The sequence below is a fragment of the Morone saxatilis genome, unplaced genomic scaffold (genome assembly GCF_004916995.1).
Source record: "Morone saxatilis isolate NCDOM2014 unplaced genomic scaffold, NCSU_SB_2.0 Contig19, whole genome shotgun sequence".
NCBI classification, from domain to species: Eukaryota; Metazoa; Chordata; class Actinopteri; family Moronidae; genus Morone; species Morone saxatilis.
Window position 1 is genome coordinate 4,543,429 of NW_023339751.1, and position 21,306 is coordinate 4,564,734.

General features: G+C 39.1%; 1 protein-coding gene across 1 annotated transcript in view; it reads left to right on the forward strand.

Annotated features, from left to right (window-relative positions):
• The window catches only part of wdr11 (WD repeat domain 11), a 54,501-nt gene that overhangs the window by 4,939 nt on the left and 28,256 nt on the right, over nucleotides 1-21,306 (forward strand). Inside the window, exons 6-10 of the mRNA XM_035663635.1 lie at nucleotides 3,477-3,642; nucleotides 6,265-6,367; nucleotides 7,000-7,198; nucleotides 8,256-8,356; nucleotides 11,102-11,278. Coding sequence (XP_035519528.1) covers nucleotides 3,477-3,642; nucleotides 6,265-6,367; nucleotides 7,000-7,198; nucleotides 8,256-8,356; nucleotides 11,102-11,278 — 746 coding nt within the window. The remainder of the gene's footprint in view (nucleotides 1-3,476; nucleotides 3,643-6,264; nucleotides 6,368-6,999; nucleotides 7,199-8,255; nucleotides 8,357-11,101; nucleotides 11,279-21,306) is intronic.

Genomic DNA, 21,306 nt, shown 5'->3' on the forward strand with positions numbered 1-21,306 from the left:
CCCCTTCATTATCTGTTGAAAGTGAATTGTGAAGTCTTGCCTGTTTTGAAGGAATAACTTATGACACACAAGGAAAAACTGTTTATCACACTTGAGGGATTTACCAGAAATTATGTTTCTGCAACAGGATGAAATAACAAGCTTCAATATGTGAGACTAATAATGGGCCTTGTTTTCATTTTGTGCTTGATTTGCATGGAAGATTTTGCTTTGTTCAACTCAGTGTTGAGTTTGGTGTATAGCTGACTCTTTTTCCCCATCATAGTTCGACATAAGTTCCAAGTTTGAATTTCAGCTTTTTTGAGGTTAAAGGAGTCATACTGTATCGGTTAAGGTTAGATCTGGTGATAAATCAAGTCATGTGTCAGGAAATGAAGGGCCTACATTTCCCTGAACTATAGGAAAAGGTTTGACCATTTGGCAGATTTACTACATTGCTTTTTAACAGTGAACCACGTAAGAAGTTGTGGCTAACCTAATTTTTATGCCTTTAAGTGACAAACTAGTAAAATTGTGTAACTCACTCAACAAAAGTTTAGACGGATCAGGAACCAAAGGCTTGTTTGATGTGCTGGCAGCTTCCTGCCTGAGCGGTTGTGACTGTCAAACAGGTTTATTTATAGCAGCAGCACCCCGGCCTCTCTGTCCACCCACCCAACCAGCTGTAATAACAAACACTCCATTAATCTTACTTGTCTTTATTCTTTCTCTCACCTCCCTCGCGTGTTCATTTCAGTCTTTGTGTCTTCTATTGGTATGTGACACCTTCTTCCCTCACCTTTCATGTGGTGTGTAATTGCTGTATTCCTTAAGTCTGCCTTTATCTGTGTGTCAGTTTTGGGTGTTTATCATGTTCAGTGTTACAGTATCTCTCCTCTTTGGCTCTGTCTGCCTGCGGGTGATAGATGGGGGATTTAAACAAGACTCTGCTCTCCCAGACTGTTATCAGAAACTCGGTGAATACAATACTATATCATGCACATTAGTGTCTCATCAGGCAGCCATTAATCTGGTTATTCGCCAGCACAGATTTGGTCGATTTGTCAAGATAAGAGAAAAAGGCTTCATGCTCACACTCAGCACGCATGTTCGTACAAAAACACACACACACACACACACACACACACACACACACAAACACACTTGGACAAACTAAATCTAATTTTGATGTCTCTAAAAAACTAGAAGAACAATAAATGATTCAATAAGACATTAAAATTGTAATCCTAATGATTTCACCCATGGTTACCGTGGTAACAGCATTTGAGGTTACTCTACAGGCCTCAGAATAGGGGCAGGAAACACTCCTTGGGCAGCTAGGTTTACAAATACAACAGAAAAGCAACTGGTGAACCTGTTTACAGTGCAGCCAAACAATTTTTTTTAATAAAGAAGTCAGTCAGTTATGCCGTGAGTAACTTTATCTTGAATTCATGCTGCACACAGCCCAAGTAGTTTGCCACATGCAACGACACAATCACTAACCACAGTGACAAAGAAATAACCTTGTATTTCCTGGGACTGCTTCAGAATAAAAGCCCCACCGTGTTTGGTTAGTTGACCGTTGATGTTCCGTCTGCATTAGCAGTAACTTAATATTGCTCTGACATGGTGTAAAGAGAGTCAACAGTAAACAGCTGAGTAAAGATGCCATTGGTATTGATATACAGACATTACAGAGATGTTTCATTTAGTTTTATAATATTTTATAAGATATTTTGTAAAAATGACAAGAGGTCAGTTGTTTAAAGTTCGAGAAGGGCATGAGCAACTAAACTGCAAGTTTTATTTTATTTTTTTGACGATTGGTGATTTATGGAGAATTTGACGTTTACTTGCTAGTTAGAAGCTGCTGCTGGTCTTATCTTAGCCAAGACTGCAGGCCCTCAGCTATAAAACATAATTATGCGCACAGTTGGTTCTTATGTGCAAATCCAAGTCAAAGTCATGATTTATACACCACTGCCTGCCAGTATCAAGTTGTATGTGTTTAATCGGTATTGTCTAGTTATCAGAAGCTCAAGCTGAAATGACTATATAATGCATGACACACATAACAACATTTTACTGTCCTTTGGGTCATTTATTTAAGATGATTAAAAAACAGGAGGAGCCCAGAGTTCTTTGAAACTCTGAGATAACCTCCTGTGCTATTACACACACCTTTCAAGACTCACACTGTGTGTGATGCGTGCATGTGGCAATGTATAACTGTGTATGATCCACTGGCTGCTGTAGCCTTCATTCTTATTCACAGCAAAGAGAGATGTGAGGAGTGGCGATGTTTTAGAAATTGGACAGCTGAATATTTTGGGGAGGATTTGGGGTTAGGTTTTCCTCTTTTTCTCTGAAGATCTGTTGGTTTCTTTTTTGCATCTAAGACACAGAAGTCTCTTTTACTATTTCTTTCTGATGTTATGCCTTTGGTGGCTCAGTCATTTCAGCCCATATCTCTGCCTTGCCTGACTTCAGTAAGCTGGTAACAGTGTGATTTCACTCAGCAACTCCTGAAGGTTCCCCTATTGAATCCATTTTATCTGTCACGCTTTCCCCAAGATGATAATGATCTCCATTGTGTTATAAAGTTTCCCTCTCCTTTATGTGATCTCATGGTGACCTAAAGTAATGAAGCTGTAGGAATGAGTTATGGCCACGGACCTGCTCATAGATTCTGTGAAAATCAGCCTTTCCTTTCCTTCTTGACTAAACTGCTAAGTATTTGTGACTCTTTTGTTAAAATATGGAGAGATCGAACCTGGATGCCGCCATTAATAAGCTAGTATTTGTAATTAATTGAAACACACATGGAATAAGTTATAGCACACAAACTTTAACATTTACAATTTTTAGTACTGTCAAAATAATGGAAGGGATTTATGTGTGATGCTGCCAATACCTGCTTAATTCAACAGCCTCCCATCATTAGACCAAATTCACTTTCAAGTTCTCCTTCATTTGTCTGTGACTCCCTGAGACCACAGCAGTTATAACTAATTTATTCAGCCGTCTATAGGAGAAGACATGAATATAGATCAAGTTGATCTTAGAAATGAGACTGTTCTTATTAAACTTTTTCTAAGACTTTCTTATCCATCATTACGTTGGTTACATTAGATCGTATTTGCATATTTCATATGCATGTGTTGATCGAGCAGAGTCTCATTATATCTTTGGCGCTGTGTCTGCAGAATAAGACTGGCAATACCTCTTGTTATCTAGACATTTATTTCCAGTCATTAGAAGTGTCTTTGTGCATAAAGTTTAATGCACACATTAAGTTTGTGCATTAAACCAATATCCAAAACAGTGGCAAAATGTAGGAATAAGTTATTTTATAAGTGAATTAATTCATGTATTTAAGGCTTATCCGAGTAATAGCCAACTTTTCCCAGATAAGAAGGTAACTTGACACTGAAATTCACTTCCTTTTCCTTCTTTTTTGTGCCCATCCTTCCTCTGCTCTGTGGCGCTGTTAGTGCTGAGGCGGTGACGTTGAATGACTGCCTCCAGCTGTCCTACCTGCCATCTAAGAGGAACCACATGCTGCTGCTTTATCCCCGAGAGATCCTCATCCTGGACTTGGAGCTCAGCCAGACGGTGGGCGTGGTGGCCATTGAGCGCTCCGGGGTGCCCTTCATTCAGGTGAGGCTCTGCTTACATCTACGACAGCTAATTCTGACTGAAGCTTGACGGAATCAAAGTTGGAAATCTAATAAGAGTTTACACTAGTTTTTGGTGGAAATAAGAGGGTTAATTTTGCTAATTACAAGACTTTTTCAAGGTCAGAATTTTGTCAGCTCTCAGCCCTTTTTCTAACGGGTTCAAATGTGATCTAGAGAGATTCCTGCTGTGCATTTGGAATTTACCAGCAAAGACAACCTGCTCAATGTTTGCAATGACGTCTCAGTTGGTCTAGGTGAGGTAAATTAAAGGATGGCTGTGGTGTCTCGCTCTAACACGCTTCCTACATCACCGTCTTTCTCTCCCCTCGAATGAACCCACAGTTTCTACTTTTATTGCATTACTTCAAGGGATTTACCAAAACCTGTCCTTTTTTATGGATGATTCTTCCAGGAAGCCAATTCCCCCTGCCATGAATGATAAAGTTCGCTACTTTTCTTCCTCACTCCCAGTGCTCACCTCATCAAGGTCTGACGACTGCACAGCAGGACCGTGTAGTCCTTAGCTACACCAGTATTACATACCGTCTGACTTCTTGTTCCCTTCTATAGTCCCATTCAGCGGCACTGCTGACCTTTAAGGTGCTACTTCCCTTCTCTTGGAGTCTGGATTTCTAATTGAAAATTGACGAATGCTGTGGGGGTAATAGATAAAGGATTTGTCATGCCTGCAAACCCAGTAATGGAGCAGAAACTGTCTCTTAATGTCAGCCTGTTCACTCTGTTTCCAACTCTGTGTCTGTCTGCGAAATAATGACAATTGTGGTGGCTTATCATTTCAAAGAGTGTCTCTGAGCCATAATATTCAAATGTATAACCTTGAAAGTGCACGTGCATGGAGCATTTTACTCTTCCCCAGTTTATCACTACAGTTGACATTTTCTGTGTGGTCCAATTGTGTTCTGTTCTATATTTTATTTAACTTTCATAAATCATACTTTTTAGGGGTTGTCAGTGATCTTGTTTTAATAAATGTATCCATGGTTAAACAGTACAAAGGTTGAGAACAGGCCTTTGTAGTCGCAGAGTAACTCCTAAAGTCACAGAGCAGGAGTAGAGGAGTATTACTCAGCCATCCAGGCTCTGTCCGGCCAACACCTCCCTTCTCTAAGTGTTATAAAGTGCTTGTCACACAGCCAATTTGCATGACTGATGACACAGCTTCAGGAAAAGTCCGGGCTGGAGTGTAGAAGAGCCAAGGAAAAACAGGGAAACATAGACACAAGCACATCTATACCACACACTGTCAAATTTGGCACATAAACAATGTACACAGAGTTACAGTAACTGTACATCTAATGCAATTCCATTACAGAATCTATCACTGGTTTTAAAATGATTAGTTGAAAAAGAACAAACAAAATTGATGCTCAAAAAGAGAATGAATGATAATTGGAAAATTCCATATAAGTACTAAAACTATAACCTTGAAAATGTACTGAGCATGGTCTTTTTTTCACCTTAATGATGTTGCTTTGTACACTTGATCCTTTACACACAATCATCTCCAAATGGATGCCTTCTGCCTGTTCATCTGTTATGTTAGTTGTTAGATGGTTCCATAATGTTGTCTGACTCTAAGAATAACAATCCTGTCAGTGGCAAAAACAAGCACTTTTAGTGGACGTACTTTGACATGCGTAAGAACTACATTGTTGCTAATGCCCATCTTGCAAAGATTTCCATGTCTAACTCTGTGAATTAGGGTTTTATTTTGACCAAACCACTGGTAATTGTGGGAAAAGACTAACAAAGACAGTTTTATTTTGTTTCTGTCCAGTAGGTGTTTTACAATTATCTCAGAGATAAAATTACTGGTTTTGTTAATGGAGTCTGTTGGGCCGTAGCACCCATTTACTTTGGTCTAAGATGTACTTTAGTGTAAAATCTATTAGCAGTGAATGTCGTATAACCTTTAGTGAATAATTTCATCAAATTATCAAGTTATGTTAACATAAAGACTGATAATATTTGTTTTCTTTCTAGAAAAGGTTTATTAGATGATCAACAGAAAATGTATCTGCAACTATTTTGAAAGTCGATTAAACACTTGAAAACACTTTTCAAGCAAAATCACCAAACATTCCTAGATTCCAGCATCTCCAAATTGAGTATCGAGTTTATTTTCTTATTATAAATTTAATTTTGGACTGTTGGTTGGACAAAAATAGCAGCATGAAGATATCACCTTGGGCATTAGGAAATTGTGATGCAGATTTTTTACTATTTTCTGACCAAATGAATAATCTTTTAATTGAAAATTATATAAATAATTATCATTGTTTGGCGTCTTAGTTCTATATTTCTGTGATGAGTATCAAATAGAAGTTAAAACCCCATCATTTCAGATCAGCATAAGGGCTTATGCTCAATTCAGTTTAGCTTTCATTTGCATTTGTGTTTGTACTAAATTAAACAAATGTACATGTTGGTGAATATGTTACAGATTTCTGTGAAACAGACAAATACGTTGATGCAATGCTAAGAGCAAACTTAAGAACCACCTGTTACACTAAAAGACAGTTGGCAAACTTGATCAAGAACACTCACATCATCACCTGTTTCCATGACTCCCTGTGTTCAGGTGATTCCCTGCGCTCAGCGGGACGCCCTCTACTGTCTCCATGAGAACGGGTGTATCACTCTCCGAGTTTGCCGCTCCACTACCACTTTAGAGGACGCAGCAGGTATGAAACCTCTTCACAGAGAAGTGCACACACGCATGCAGCACATGCTAGTTGTACTGTACCCGCTCACAAATCACTCTCACTCCCATGTCGTCCCCCAGTCGCCATCTATTCAGCCGAACTGCACTGCAGTCAGAGCCTATAGCCTTTCTCTATGCTCCAGTGAGCATTTAGCCTCTTGCTGTCTCATTTATCTTAGGCTTAGACTTACAGGCCAATGGGAGTCCATTGTCTCACTGAATCTCCCTCACTTTACTCTCCTTGCTATCTCTTACATTTTTCTTTTTTGTTGCCATTTCCTTTTGTGAGTCTGTCTTATTTCCTGTCTTCTGTTCTTATCTCTTTAAATCCTTCCCTGTCCTCTCACACTTACACAAAATGTCTTCGCCTGTCTCCAAACTGCATTTTTTCACAGTCTTATCTACTTCCCTTTCTCTTCTGTCTCTATTTTCCTTATTATTAAAATCCACTCAATGTCTTCTCCCACATTCCTCTTTTTCTTCGCCTTGTTTGTGTACCCTTCCATTCATGTGTTCTTCGCCAATTTGCTCCATTTCATTGTTTTCCCTTTTTTTTTTTCTCTCTCTACTTTTTTACCACTCTTATCTCCCATCCCTCCTCCTCTCCCTCAGATCCTGAGCAGAGTGTCCATGAGCTTGTGTATGACCTGCGTTCTCAGTGCGATGCCATCCGAGTCACCAAGACAGTCCGGCCATATCGCATGGTTATCTGCCCTGTCAACGAAAACAATGCCGCGCTAATGGTCAGTGACGGCAGAGCCATGCTGTGGGAGCTCAAAGCCCACACCGGCAGGGCTGCTGCCAATCCTAGGTATACACACATACACACACACCCACACACAAATAATTCTGCAAAGCTACATTACAGTTTTTTTTATCTGGTGGCAGTGAGAGGTATTGGTTAAAAACTTTGACTCTTTCTAAGTTGACTTAAACTGACCTTAAACTACATAATCCTCTGAGCTAAATTTAGTCTTTTTCTTCAGTGACTAGTGCAGGAAGCGGGTGCACGGAGTTTAGCAATCGTTGATGAGCCCTGCTTCCCTTTGATGGAGCACTCCCTTGCTGCTGTCGAGGAGACAGTTTTGTATTTCTCTCTCAAGTTGGCTTCCTGTGTGAGGCAGAGAGAGGTCTGTCTGCTTGTGAGCAAACCAACACAGGAATTTATTTTGGGCAAACGAGAAATCTACAGCATTGAATTAAATATGGGATGGCATGCTTGTGCTGTTTGCCACTTCGTGATGAATTGTCTTGTTACAGTCTTGTTTGAATTGATTTGCTTGAAGTTGCAGACAGGTGGGTAGGCAAATTCTATTTCAGGACTATTCAGATGCTGGCAATTGTCTTTCACACTACACTAAAATAATGATCTCATGCTTCCTTGTGATTGTTTTAACATTCTCAGTGTTCCTCTTTGAAAGCCAAAACAAATCCCACAAAGATGGTTTGGTTTGATATACTGACATGCATTATAATTCTAGTTACATTCTCTCTGTGAGGTGGTGTTGTCACAGTGTGTTGAGCAGGTAGAGATAAGTTATTTAGAGTGGGGATATTTCACTCTGCTGTACCTGTTCGATTATAGGTTAAGTCCCGATCTTATAAGCTCCATCACCGTTTGCAGCAGTCATGAAAATATTTTTTTTTTAGACATCATCTCTGCTTTTTATTAAGAAGCATCTAATCAATACAAGGAATCGGTACACGTGTCATCATTTACAAATGCTGCTTTCTCCCTCATCAGCAGATCACATTCATCATTGGCACAAGCACTATTCATTCATCACTCTCCATGCGCTGCGTCTCCATAACGGATGTGTGCTTTCAAACTGTATTTAATTAATATTTTCTTTTCCCCTCTCTGTCAGTTCGGGTCTGTCGCCGCTCTACTCCCCTGTGTCATTTTGTGGATCTTCACTGGGTCCAAACCAGAAAAGGATTCAGGATCTTTCTCTCAACAGTATGATTGGTAAGACTGTACACGTCACCATCACCATCATCTAGCAAGCATCAGAAATGTTGGTGTCAGGCAAAACGTATCTCTCTATAAAGGGATGACTTTCCTTTAGAAGGAAAATATGAATGTGAAAGGATACTTGTGTATATGTATGAGTGTGTGTAGGTATATGTGTGAGTGTGCGTCAGGCCTTCTTATATCTTTTATTGTACATCAGTTAGGTGTGTGGGCCTCGGGGCACCCCTTCACTTTCTGCTTTAATGTGTGACTGCTAGTTTCTCCTCTGCGCACTACACAGGCCAGCGATATTCCTGCCTGAGCGGCTCTGCACAAAGAGTCCCAAGGGTGCTTGGCCCTTCCTCTCTTTCACTTTTGTCTCTTTACCATCTCATCCTTTTGCTTATGATGTGTTTCCATCTCTTTCTCTAGTCCACTCGCCCTCTCTCTCTCTCCTCCCTGTTGATTTTGAACAGAGCTGCCTATCACAAGATGACTGTGGGTATAGAATAGTAATGCGATGCAGGACATATTTTTTCAATCTTCTTTGTTTTCTGTGTTTTTTTTTGTTTTTTGTCAGTTGTGTTCAGTGAGAGTCAAACTGCCAGTGAGCAGGAGGGGAGGTGGAGCAGTAGTAGTAATGCTGGCATGAGAGGGGAGATTTTGCTGTCTCTTCCCTCACACACGCACACAAGCACACACACACACACACACACACACACACACAAGCACACACACAGATTGAAGCAAGCTACTGCCTGCAGCAATAGCTATGTCTGACAATTGCTGACTAAAACTCTTGTTATGAGGGAATGTCACTGGCCAGCAGGTTGCTAAAATTCTGTGAAAGAGATAGCTTGTTAAAATCTGATGCTGATTGGCTGACACAAGAAGGACGTCAGACAGGCAAAGCCAAACTGATCATCGCTGTAGGCAAGAGCTGCCAACTAGAAAACCTTCATTGCATATTTTCATTTGCTGCAATCTGTTGTGTATATGGTTTGTTTTTTATTGATGTATTGGTTTGAATTATTCCCACATCACATTTTATTGTATCTTTGGTGCACTGCAATGACGCTCATTTAGAGAGACATTAAATTTCCAATGCAAAGAAGGTTATTATGGTGCATGAAATGAAAACCAAAGGGATTTTTCAACCAGTACCAATTATACCTTGAAGGTTGTTGCACCTTCAGATGTCCTATAGCTCTACAGCAAATACACAAAAGGTGAAAGATGATCGACCATTTAGAAACGTATAAAATATAGTCATTAACTGTTTCATTGTGGCATTGCCATTAAAATCCCAGCCTCAGTACAAAATAGGGTGTGTTTAAGTCTTTGAAAATATTAAAGAACCTGGGGCTTATATTTATAGTGAAAATTCTATGACTTTCCTGTATTAGAAATTTAATGAAATCAGCAAAGTGGGTTTAACTTGATGACGCATATAGATGTGTATAACCCTGTGTAAAACACAGGCCTGTGGCTTAATTGTCCCAACTCACCAATAAATCCTTCAGATAATTAAACCTTCCCAACTTGACCGAGGCCACAGCTTAAAGAATCCAAAGACATTGGTTGTTTTCTGCTGGCTCCAGTTGCAGTCAAATTGTGTGAGCTTTTCCACTTCAGCCAAAGAACAGCTTTGAATTCGATCGGTAAGGCCGAGTTGAAGGGTTTATTTGCTAATGAACACGGTTACAAATAGGTCTCTAAAACTCTGAGAAAAACATGGACAGGAAGATAGTCACACACTTCTCCATGCTACAAAAGATAAGGTTTATTCCAGCATGTGTTGACTCACGTCTCCGTCAGGGTGCTAATGACACTTTGCCACAGGAATTAGGAATTAATGTAGGAAGACTTACACCTGCACAAAAGTAGGACACCATATCTGTCTCATGTTTATGCAGCCTCATCTGGAGTTGTGGAAGGAGCTTCTTTGGGATGCTGTTCAATAGTTGATGTTGTTGCTGTTGGTATGTTGGGTAGCTTTAGTTGGTATTTTATTAGTTTGTGTCCTAGCTTTGTTTGCTTGTGTTTAATTTTGTTATTGATATCCTTTTATTGTAATACACAGCGCTCTGCAGGTATCCCAACTCAAAAATGTCAGATTATGCTTCACTGAAAAAGATAAATAAACTGCTTCCAGCTGTTTTAATGAAATATCCATACACATGGTTGATTCAGAGTAGCTGTCTAAATCCTGTCCAAACCTTCCTCCCCAAACATTTACAGACTGAAAATACTCTCTCCGGGGATGTAATAAAAAATACCGTAGAACATGGTAGAGAAAGTTATAGGGAACCATTAAAGCTGCAGCCTGTATTTTCTTAATGCAGACTTTTTCTGCTGCTAGACATGTCATCTAAATTGGATCAGCTTGACTAATTTTAATGCACGCCTAAATATTATATTGGACACAGTTATATCAACACATGCGCAGTATTAAAAGACTTGGATCAAGGGCAAACAACCTTATCGAACATTCCTAATTGGAACTTCAATCACATAAATTGTTTCTATGTAATTAAGTAAACAGACGTCAAGTTGTAATATTGATTTATTGCAGATTGTACACCCTGGGTTAAGATGAAGGAAAAATAAGTCCTCTTCTTCCTTAAATTACAAAAATCAGGAAGGACATTTAACACTTCTCATGTTTTGGTAGCAATGCTAAGAAGGCTGTATTTACTGTGTGTTTTTTTTTTTATTGCCCCATTAATTAGGTAGTAAATGTTGTGGTTTTATCTCTAGGTCAGACCTTAATAGCTGGTGAGGCTCCTCCTCCGTCATCCAACCAGCAAGAGGTCCAGTTGAAGTTCCTGCTGACTGGCCTGCTGTCTGGTCTGCCGCTGCCACCGTTTGCCATCCGCATGTGTCCACCTCTTACCACCAAAAACATCAACCACTACCAGCCCCTGCTGGCTGTAGGTAGGTAATAATGCACCATTGACTCACATTCTCACACATACGCATACAAAACTCATTGAAGTTCAAAGAACTACCACCAGCAGGGTTGGGGGTTACGGAAAACCCTGTAGGTAATTTTTGCACTGATGTCCAGTATGTTGTTTTGTTTCATCATGATATGTCGCTCTTTCAGATTAAATACAGTTACATCAGTGCTTCAGATCATAGAGAAAATCAATAATAAATGAATTGCTTTTTTTGTTTTTGTGACTTTTCTCTGTCATAACCATGGCAACAAATAGTTTTACTGAACATTAGTAAATGTTGCATAATGCTGTGTGCTGCTCATTTAGATAAATAACTATTATGTCTAAAAATGCATAACAGATTGTACACGTGAACTCAATCACATAATATAAAGCTGAATTAAGTCTAAGTAAATGCTTTGTTAATTACTTAGGTATAATTTTCTGTGTTTGTCAGCAGTTTCATTTGAACAAAGACAACATGCAATTGATCAAAAAGATATGATGAGATGAAGCTCTTGTTGGTCCTCAGCCAAAAAAGCTGTCTTTGCTCAGCTGGTAGCTGCAGTCAGTAGGCTCGTCAGCACGCTAGAATCCTTCAACATCAGCATGCATATAACATGCGACTGGATGGATATATATTGGTTATCATCTTTACATAAAAAGAAACATTGTACATCCACTTTGACTGCATGTGAGCTAAGCCACTATGAACACACGTGATGAACACATTGCAAAAGAGTGCCTTAAACACGATGAATAAGTAGGAACCGGAATGTTGATGGAGCAGGTCTCTGTAAAGATGTGGGCACTGGTCTCAGGCTGACCAAACAATGGGAAATCAGAGTCCTAGTTCGTCCAGACCGGACATTAGCTAGGCCAGCATGGCTCCTATCCTGGTTCTCTTCCCTCTCCTCCTGGGGTGACGGCATCCGCTGTGGTGGGCTGGGTGGATTGTCTCAATGTCTCTCTCTTAATCCAAACCCCGCACATTTTTTTCTGATGAAGTTTCAGCAATAAAGCTGCAAAAGTTAACAAATGACAAAAAATGTGTGAAGTTTGATAGAGCTAGGCTACTGGCTGCAGCATCTGAATGCGCAGCCGTTGCCGTATCCAGACATCAGTCAATGATGTTTTAGCAATAAAACAGAAAACAAAACACATAATAAATAGGTCATTGACCCCATTTTTGTCAATCTTCAGTCAATGCATGCATTTATTTACATAGCTGCATAAAGTGACAAATTCCCATAATGATTCAGAAATAACTGTTTTTTTCCCATTTTTTTTTTTTTTTCCCTTTCATTTTAAATGTGTTAATTACTCTGGTTTAAAGCTTTGCTCAGTGCTTAGTTTTGAAAATCTGCCAGGATTCATATATATACTATATGAATTATATATTTTTTACATGGAATGCTTTATGGTTTTGGAGTTTATTTTGAAAATACAAACAAACTACAATTGGAACCTTTTTATTTGGATGTGGTCTTCGTTACCGTGGAAACCAGTGTATCTGTGTATCCTGCAGAAGACTATAAACTTCATTGGAACATTAACGGTAAGAAAAATCAAGCTTTCTTCAGCTGTTTCATTTGTTGATGTTCTATAGATATAGTTTAGAGGACTGTATCATCTAGAAAACTTAAATCCATACAAACTGTGTTTGGCTGCCAGAGCTTGACTGGAGAACTCAGGAACCAATCATTGTTGGTTTACTAGGAGTTAATTTTAAACAGTAAGACATTTTGGTATCTAGTGAAATCAATTGGTTAACGTTAGTTAAGTTGTTCTGTAAATTCTTAACTGGTCCCGTTGTGAAGTGGAGGCCCTTTTTTCTTTGTCCAAATAAAGACTGACTGGAATAGCCACACTTAGCTATATTGTTTTATTGTTGCCATTAATATTTTCCAAAAATTACGTTATTTCGTTTTTAACCTGCACTTTAAAAAGTTAACAAGAAAAACGCTTTTACTCATAGTAATCTTAGTAGTGATCTCTTTGTCATACTAATGTTTTCAAGGCCACTGTTATGTGTCTGGGCAATAAGTCTTAATTGCCGTTATTATTGCAGTTTTGGGGGATTTCCCAGACTCACTATCTTCTACTATCTTATTTGATTATGTCAGAGTTGATTCATGGATGGAGGAATATCTAGTAAAAGATAAGAGAAATACCAGTGACAAAATTAGTTCATCAGTAGAGGTAAGTTACTTAAACTTGAACTGCTATGTGTGTAGAATTTGACTACTTTGGCACCCCTCAGTGGTAGTAGTAATGTGTAAATTGGTTGCTAGGAAACATCTGGAGCACCTGCAAATTAAAATCAATATATATATGTAAATAGGAAGTCACTACAGCATTACAAGCATAAACACAAACATAACTTTCAGGTGATTTTTCTTTAGTTTAAGGGGCCAAGTGATAATTGACTCAAATTGCAACTAATTTGTATAGGGCTGCCCCCCTTTTCCTAGTTGACTAGTAGTCATTAAATGAAGACAATAGTCGACTTGTCTTCGCACATTTATGATATTTCTTTCTCAGTTGTTTTTCTGCAACTATCTGACTAATTAAAAGTGCTTCGACTAAGACTCTTCTTATGAACCAACTTATAACGGTATCATTAAAACGCATGCCCCTCTTTGTGCTTTAACAGACCTGCAATACCCCAGATAGACCTCAGGATGGGGATGAGGACAGTATTAATGGAGAACAGCTGTATCAACATCAGCGTATCCACACTGGAGAAAAAACATACTCCTGTGGCCAGTGTGGAAAGAGTTTTAGGCTATCATCGAGTTTGTAGTCTCATTGGAGTATCCATACTGGCAAAAAACCATACTCCTGTGGCCAGTGTGGAAAGAGTTTTACGCTATCATCGAGTTTGAAGTCTCATCGGAGTATCCACACTGGCGAAAAACCATACTCCTGTGGCCAGTGTGGAAAGAGTTTCAGGCTATCATTGACTTTAAAGTCTCATCAGAGTACACTGGAGAAAAACCATACGTCTGTGAGCAGTGTAAGCGTAGTTTTAGTCGTTTGTCATATTTGAAGACTCATCAACTCATCCATGATGAAAAAAAGGCACACCTCTGTGACCAGTGCGGGCATAGATTTCGACAATTATCACATTTGAAGGATCACCAGCTCGTCCATTTTGGAGAAAAGCCACACCTCTGTGACCAGTGTGGGAAGAGTTTCAGAAACTCATCGAGTTTGAAGATTCATCAACGGATCCACACTGAAGAAAAGCCATACCTCTGTGACCAGTGCGGGTATAGATTCAGACAATTATCACATTTGAAGAATCATCAGCTCACCCATCCTGGAGAAAAGCCACACCTCTGTGACCAGTGTGGGAAGAGTTCCTGTCACTTGGATGACTTAAAGGTTCATCAGTGTATCCACGCTGGACAAAAGCCTCATCAGTGCATTAATACAGTTTAGAAAGTATATTTGACTGGTACTGTTTGAAACAATTGGCTGGTAAAAGATGACGTGGAAACTTTGTCATGAAACTGTCTCAATAATATTCATATGCATGCAACTTGTTTTACTTTCTCTGTTAAAGAGATAGCAGCAGCAGCAGATACAGATATCAAAGAGCAAGGCACTACCTTAAAGGTAGAGCATGTAGGATTTAAGTAGTTGCAAAGTTACACATTGCAACTAACTGAATACGGCTCGCCTTCTAAGCGTTTATGAGAAACTATGATGGCCACGAAACTCATGAAAGGTTCTATACCCAGTGTTTGGTTTGTCTGTTCTGGGCTCCTATAAAAACATGGTAGGGAAAGGGGATCCACTCATTCTGTAGATAAGAAGGTCTTATTCTAAGGTGACGGAAACGTATCTATGAATATTATATTTAATTTCTGCAATATTGTGCCAATAAACCCCCCTAAATCATACACATTTGACCTTATAGCAATACACAAGCACGCTAAAACAGAAGGATTCTACAACAGTGTGCTATTCTGCTGAATTTAACAACAGGGCGAAGCCTACTTATTCAAGAGTTTAAGTATCTCAAAAAGACTAAGAGTCTACAGCCACGCTAGTAGCTCTATGAGGCTGTTCTTTATTGCAGTGATGCTTTGTGCAAAATGCTAACTATAGCATGCTATTATGGTCACAATTACAATGTCAAAAGGCTAATGTTTAGCAGGTATGATGTTTACCACGTTAAACTTTTGAATGGCATTTAAAAGTCTGCTGCTCTTTAATCCAAACCCCATGCTATTTCTGCTATAGGTAATATGTGCAGCAGTAAAGCCGAAAACAGACTAAAACAAAAACAGATAAGTTTGAAGGATCTAGCCAGCTGGCCATAGCATCTGAATGCACAGCCGTTGTCATTATTAAAATCAAATCCAGTTAGACATCATTCAACGTTTTCAACAATAAAGTGGAAACAAAACACACATTGAAACAAAAATGTAGCAAGTTTGAAGGAACTGCATATACATGCACAGCCACTGTATGTATATATATATATATATATATATAGATGTGTATGCATGTGTTAAAGTATCAAAAGAAAGTATTCATAATGCATAATGCAATGTAGTGGAGTCCAAAATACAGTAATTCCCTCTGAATTGTATTGGAGTTACAAGTATTAAGTAGTCTGAAATGCATACCCATGTAAAGATCCTTAGAATTATAATTCACTACAGCACTTGGGTTAATGAACTTGTTTACTTCCCCTTCTGACAAAAAATATAGCATAGAAATGTTTTTGGCTACAGCTGGTATTGAGTGTGTGTTATATTTCTGTCATCTGTCATGGTTTTACAGTATCTGTTTTTTAAAACTGTAGTTGTCCCAATGTACTCTCTCAGTCATTCATCATGCCATCACTGTAAAAACCACAGATTTGGGCACTGAGAAGAAGAAGCTTGTCTGGTTTGATTTATGAAATGTTGCTGCCCAGTGATGAGCGCACAAAACATGTAGTGAGAGAAGAGTGCTTTGGAGGGCATAGGGCGGAATGATTATGCAGCTGCAGCTACACTTTTTAATCGCTTGCACGTCCAGGCCCTTTGTCAAAATGTGTCTCAAAAATAAGACATAATAAGCACTGGTAATGAATAACAGCAGAGCAAGACCTCAGACATCATTTCATCACAAAACAGGAAATTAACAGCTACTGATATGAAACCAAGGATTAAGTCAAGCAAGTTATTCCCTCAGAACAGCAATACAATTATCAAATGAGTACATTCATATGCTCTGTCTATAGGACCTGTAATTGTGGATGAATCTTTTCAGTCTTCAGGTGAGCATTTCTCAGTATTGCTCAACAAAGATTTTAATTTAAATTTGGCTTTAAATCTTGTCATTTATTATGCTCCAATTTAGTCCTATTAACATGAACTATTAAGGTTTCAGCAAAACGTTTTTGAAGTTACAAAGTCTTCTTAAACTTGCTGACACTTAAAACCTCTAGACAGATTGCAAATTCTCATCTTTGAGTTTAAAATTGCTATGATTTCTCAAATGGAATGTAAATATCAGTATGTCTCAATATACAAATCATTGCTGTGACTTTGACTCTTTGAGGCAGAAAGTGAGTAAGCAGCAGTCCATCAAATCTGACTTTGCAGTTTCAGCAAAGGATGCAAAAGGCATGGAGTTAATTTGAAATATCAGTCTCTCTTATTACTCCCCTGAGACAGCTGCTAAACGAGAGCAAGAGAGAAGCAGTGAAAGTTTGGATTTATTTGTTTTAGATCAGCCTAGCAATTTTCTTCAAAAACTGTTCCCTTATCTTCCCCACAGTAATGATGCATACAATTATCAAAGTCTGAATTTGAATGGGAAATTAAGAGCAGAATCGTGTACATAATGTGTCCCTGTTTTTGTAAGTATCTCTGTTGCTGTTTGTGCTTGTGTGTGTGTGTGTGTGTGTGTGTGTGTGTGTGTGTGCCTGTGCACCAAATTCCATTTAAAGCCCAGGCCTACTGTTGTTCTCTCCCCAACGCGGCAAACCTTCAGTTTAGTTGTCAAGCTGAAAAATAGGCTACGCTCAGTCCCCTGACATAGCCCACATAAATTAATCATACCTCAAAGATACATTGCCTCCCTCAGACGCACAGACAAGCAGATGAATAATAACACCTTCAACCTACACATCTTACAACCGTTTTCACTGGGTCTCTTTGTCTTTCTGATATGTGCATCACGTCTACAATGGTGGGACACAGAGCTCTCTTAAGTTCACGGGGCATTATTACTTAATGACTGCATTAGTTCTAAAGGGCCTTAATGGTTGACCACTTCTCTTCTCCATCTGTTATTTACAGGTTTGTCTCAGGTGTGTTTTGTTAAAAGTGAAAGGGCATTGCTACCTAAAGAACAACAACCACCATCACAGCAAAAACATTAACTTCAAAAACACTTTTTCTGTCAGAGACCTGTCTCCTTTTTTTTTTTTCAGTGTTTAAATTTTGGAGTGGGTGCAGTAGGAGCCCATCACACCGCAGATGGTGGTGGGATGACTCGGCACAGCTGGCTCCCAGCGGCGTTCTGAATCTAAAACTAGAATAAGGCAATTGAGTTTTCTATGCACATCATTTGTCCAGTCCCCATAGTCATCTTGCAGAGTCAAGTAGTTAAACAGTCTCTAGCTGCATTATCGAAATGTGCCTTTTGTTCCATGTCCTGTGAGCTGGCTTGTGAATAACAAGTTTGGGGGACTGCATAATTACATTGGGGATTTAGATGGAGAACACATTTCTTCTGAAAGGTGGAGGTGATGTCCAGGCGATTCGAAAGCAGACGTATGTTTAATTAAAATGGTATGTTGAGGCTAGTATATTTTATTTACAGCCAATTTCTTATATTAGCAGTAATACGTATACTATTGCAACAAGATAGCAGTTCAATTAACATTAGAAATCTGGTACATGGTCTCCCTGTCATGCGTTATAAATTGAAAACATTCCTAGGTTACGATTGCAATTGTCACTTTCTCAGTTCTCAGTAATGATGTCGAGGTTGGTGCTGTGACAGGTGTTCTAGCAGGCGTTGGCATCTGTCACCTCTCCTGTTTACCAAGAGCCAAAAAATACACCTGATCACTAAATCCAGAGCGATCCATGGATGAGTGCTTGGCAGATACAGCTCAGTCTCTTTCTTGGCCTCTGTTCCAGTCTGCATTAGGTTTTTCCCTAATGTGTAGCTGAGTTAAAAGGGGGACTCATAGAGTTTCAGTGATGCGACACCAGTCAGAGAAACAGTCAAGGGAAACCAAGTTTTTACACCTTCTACAAGGAGCAAATAAAGCAAGAGATGAGCTCACTCTGATGGTGTGAAAGCACTCGGGGTTGAAATTGCCATCCACAGTTTCTTTACAATTAGACGGAAGGCAGGAATTCCCGTCTCTGTTTTCTCTATTTCGATCTCTCACTTTTCCCCTCTGCCAGTCTTTCCTGCTCCTCGTCTCCAAAGGAAACGTTAAAGAAATCTGTGCAGCCACCCTAGCTACCCAGAAGCAATGCTTCCTGGTCTCCTGTCTAAAAAGCTGTAATCTGTGTGAGAGCTGACAGCTCCATTACAGATAGGTACAAGGCCCAGAGCCTTCTTTTTCAGTGACATGTACACAAACGCTGACAAGCTGACATCCACTCCTAATCATCTGATGCAGACATGTCTAATTTATTTATCTGTATTTGCCTGACAGCTATTCTTTGCTGCATTGTTTGAATCTTCACTGTATTAAGAGTAGAATAAAGAATCAACACAGCAAAAACATAGATTTGTCAATTGCAAAATGAGGGACATAAACACCTACATACGGATATTAAGGCATCCACTGAGACATGCACCTCTAAAAAGCAAAACAATTATCAAATGGACTGACTCTCTCCAGTGGTCTGTCGAAGAGAATATCAATTACGTTTGCAGTCCACAAAAGCCTCGTGTTGAGAGTTTTACACACAGTCACATTATTTTCTGCCACCTATAACTTATTTGTAGTAGTTGAGTTCAACCGAGGATAGTCCAGCTCTGTCATCAGCTTTGCATGGTGCTGAAACATATTCATTTTTGGATTGGTATCAAATTTAGTTTTAATGCACCAAATGATGCAAGGAAAATATCATTTAGAGAGGGATTTCCGCTTCTCTAAATGAATTCATTAAGTCAGCCATTTAATTGGGGACATGAGATGAAATCAGACTGCATGCATTAGAAACAAACAAAAATAATGTATTCAATTGCAGTCTTTAATGTGCTTTATTATTGAACCTAGAGATATACAAAACCATAGTTCCCCACCAGTAGTGGCAGCAGTAGTAAGTTGTTGAATTTATTAGAATAATTGAGATGACTAAATAATTCCCTCAGTGTGTTATGATGAAGCAGAGCTGAACTATACTGTGAAAGGTTAGCCATGAGTCAGTTTTAAGCCTGTTTGCTAAAGTGTGTTGTTGGCATTGGCCAAACTTAAAGGGCTAGCTTGACATTTTTCGATTTACATTTATTGACTTTCTTGCCAAGATTAGATGAGAAGATTGATACCACTCTCATGTCTGTACGATAAATATGAAGCTACAGCCAGAAGCCAGTTAGCTTAGCTCAGCATGAAGACTGGAAACAGACACAGCTAGCCTGGCTCTGTCCAAAAATAACTAAATTCACCTACCAGCACCTCTTAGGCTCACTAAAACATTTCTTGAACAGGAGACAAAGAGTGGCCCAGCTGAAAACCCCTTGTAAAACAACAAATTGACGTTTTAACTAACAAGATATAACGTGTTAATTAGCGAGCTTTCTAGGAAGGCAGGTTTTGTTAACTTTAGACAGAGCTAGGGTAGCTGTTTCCAGTCTGCTAAGCTAACCACCTCCTGGCTGTAGCATCATATTTGACAGCTAGATATGAAAGATCATATCACTCTCAAAAAGTGAATGGTAAATGCTGTTGTTTAGAACTTAAATTGTTATCAAACCTGTTGACTCAAAACAAAAGCAAAGTGACAGGGACTAATACTGTTTTGCCATTTTCTATTTGCTGTCATATTTAAAGTGGCCCTCCCAGAATCATAATCAAGCCTTTTCAACAGTTTTCATTTCTCGAAACAGGCTGTATGGAGGGGCAGCATTGTCTTGATCTTGTACTTGATCATCTTGATTAAAGTAAACAAACCTCAGCTGTGAGGCGACTCAGGGACAAGCATATGTATGTTTATCTCCATCCACCCACTTCCTGATTGCCCAATGTCCTACTGAAACATCCTACAGTCTCACACTACATGCCATCTATCAGCTACACAGGAAGCAGGAGGGTACTAACACACACACACACACACACAGATGCATATGTGGCACTTCCTATCACCACCTCCAGATGTTGTGTCAGCATGTGGTTGTCTAACTGAAGCCCAGTGCAGACTGAGTAGTCCTTTGCTGAGGTACTGGGTACATCAGCCCAGCTCCATCACACTCACGATAATTATAGAAATAAATGTGCCCCTGCACCTGCCTGTGTGCAATCCCCCAAACCTTGTTAAACACTTTCCAAACATTACGAGAATGGACTTTCGATTTTGCTTTCACATCTTTTGTTTTTGTTTTTTGCCATTCTCTAGAATTGAGTAATTATTTTAATTGCTGTGTGTTTTAGCTTCCTTACTTAGGTCATAACCTCAATTGTTTTTGTTTGCTTGTTTTTCCCTGTAATGTAAAATTAGCCGATGGCATTCTACAAAACTAAAGCGGTTCTAGTTATTTAAGGTAAATTTCCATATGGAAAATAGGGTGTTGAGTTATGGTTCAAAACTGAAGATGCAAATACTGGTAAGAGCTTTTATTACTTGTTTTGTTATCATATAAAAGTATAAATTAGAAATGAAAACCAATACAAACCAGTGCACAATACTCAATTGGTCTAAATACATACTAAATAATCTGCTAAATAAGCAAAATGTGCTCTTAAAGCCCAGAGCTAAAATGCACTAAAATGCAACATCTCTTATTGTAATGCCCAGAAGCAACATCTCTTATTGTAATGCCCAGAAG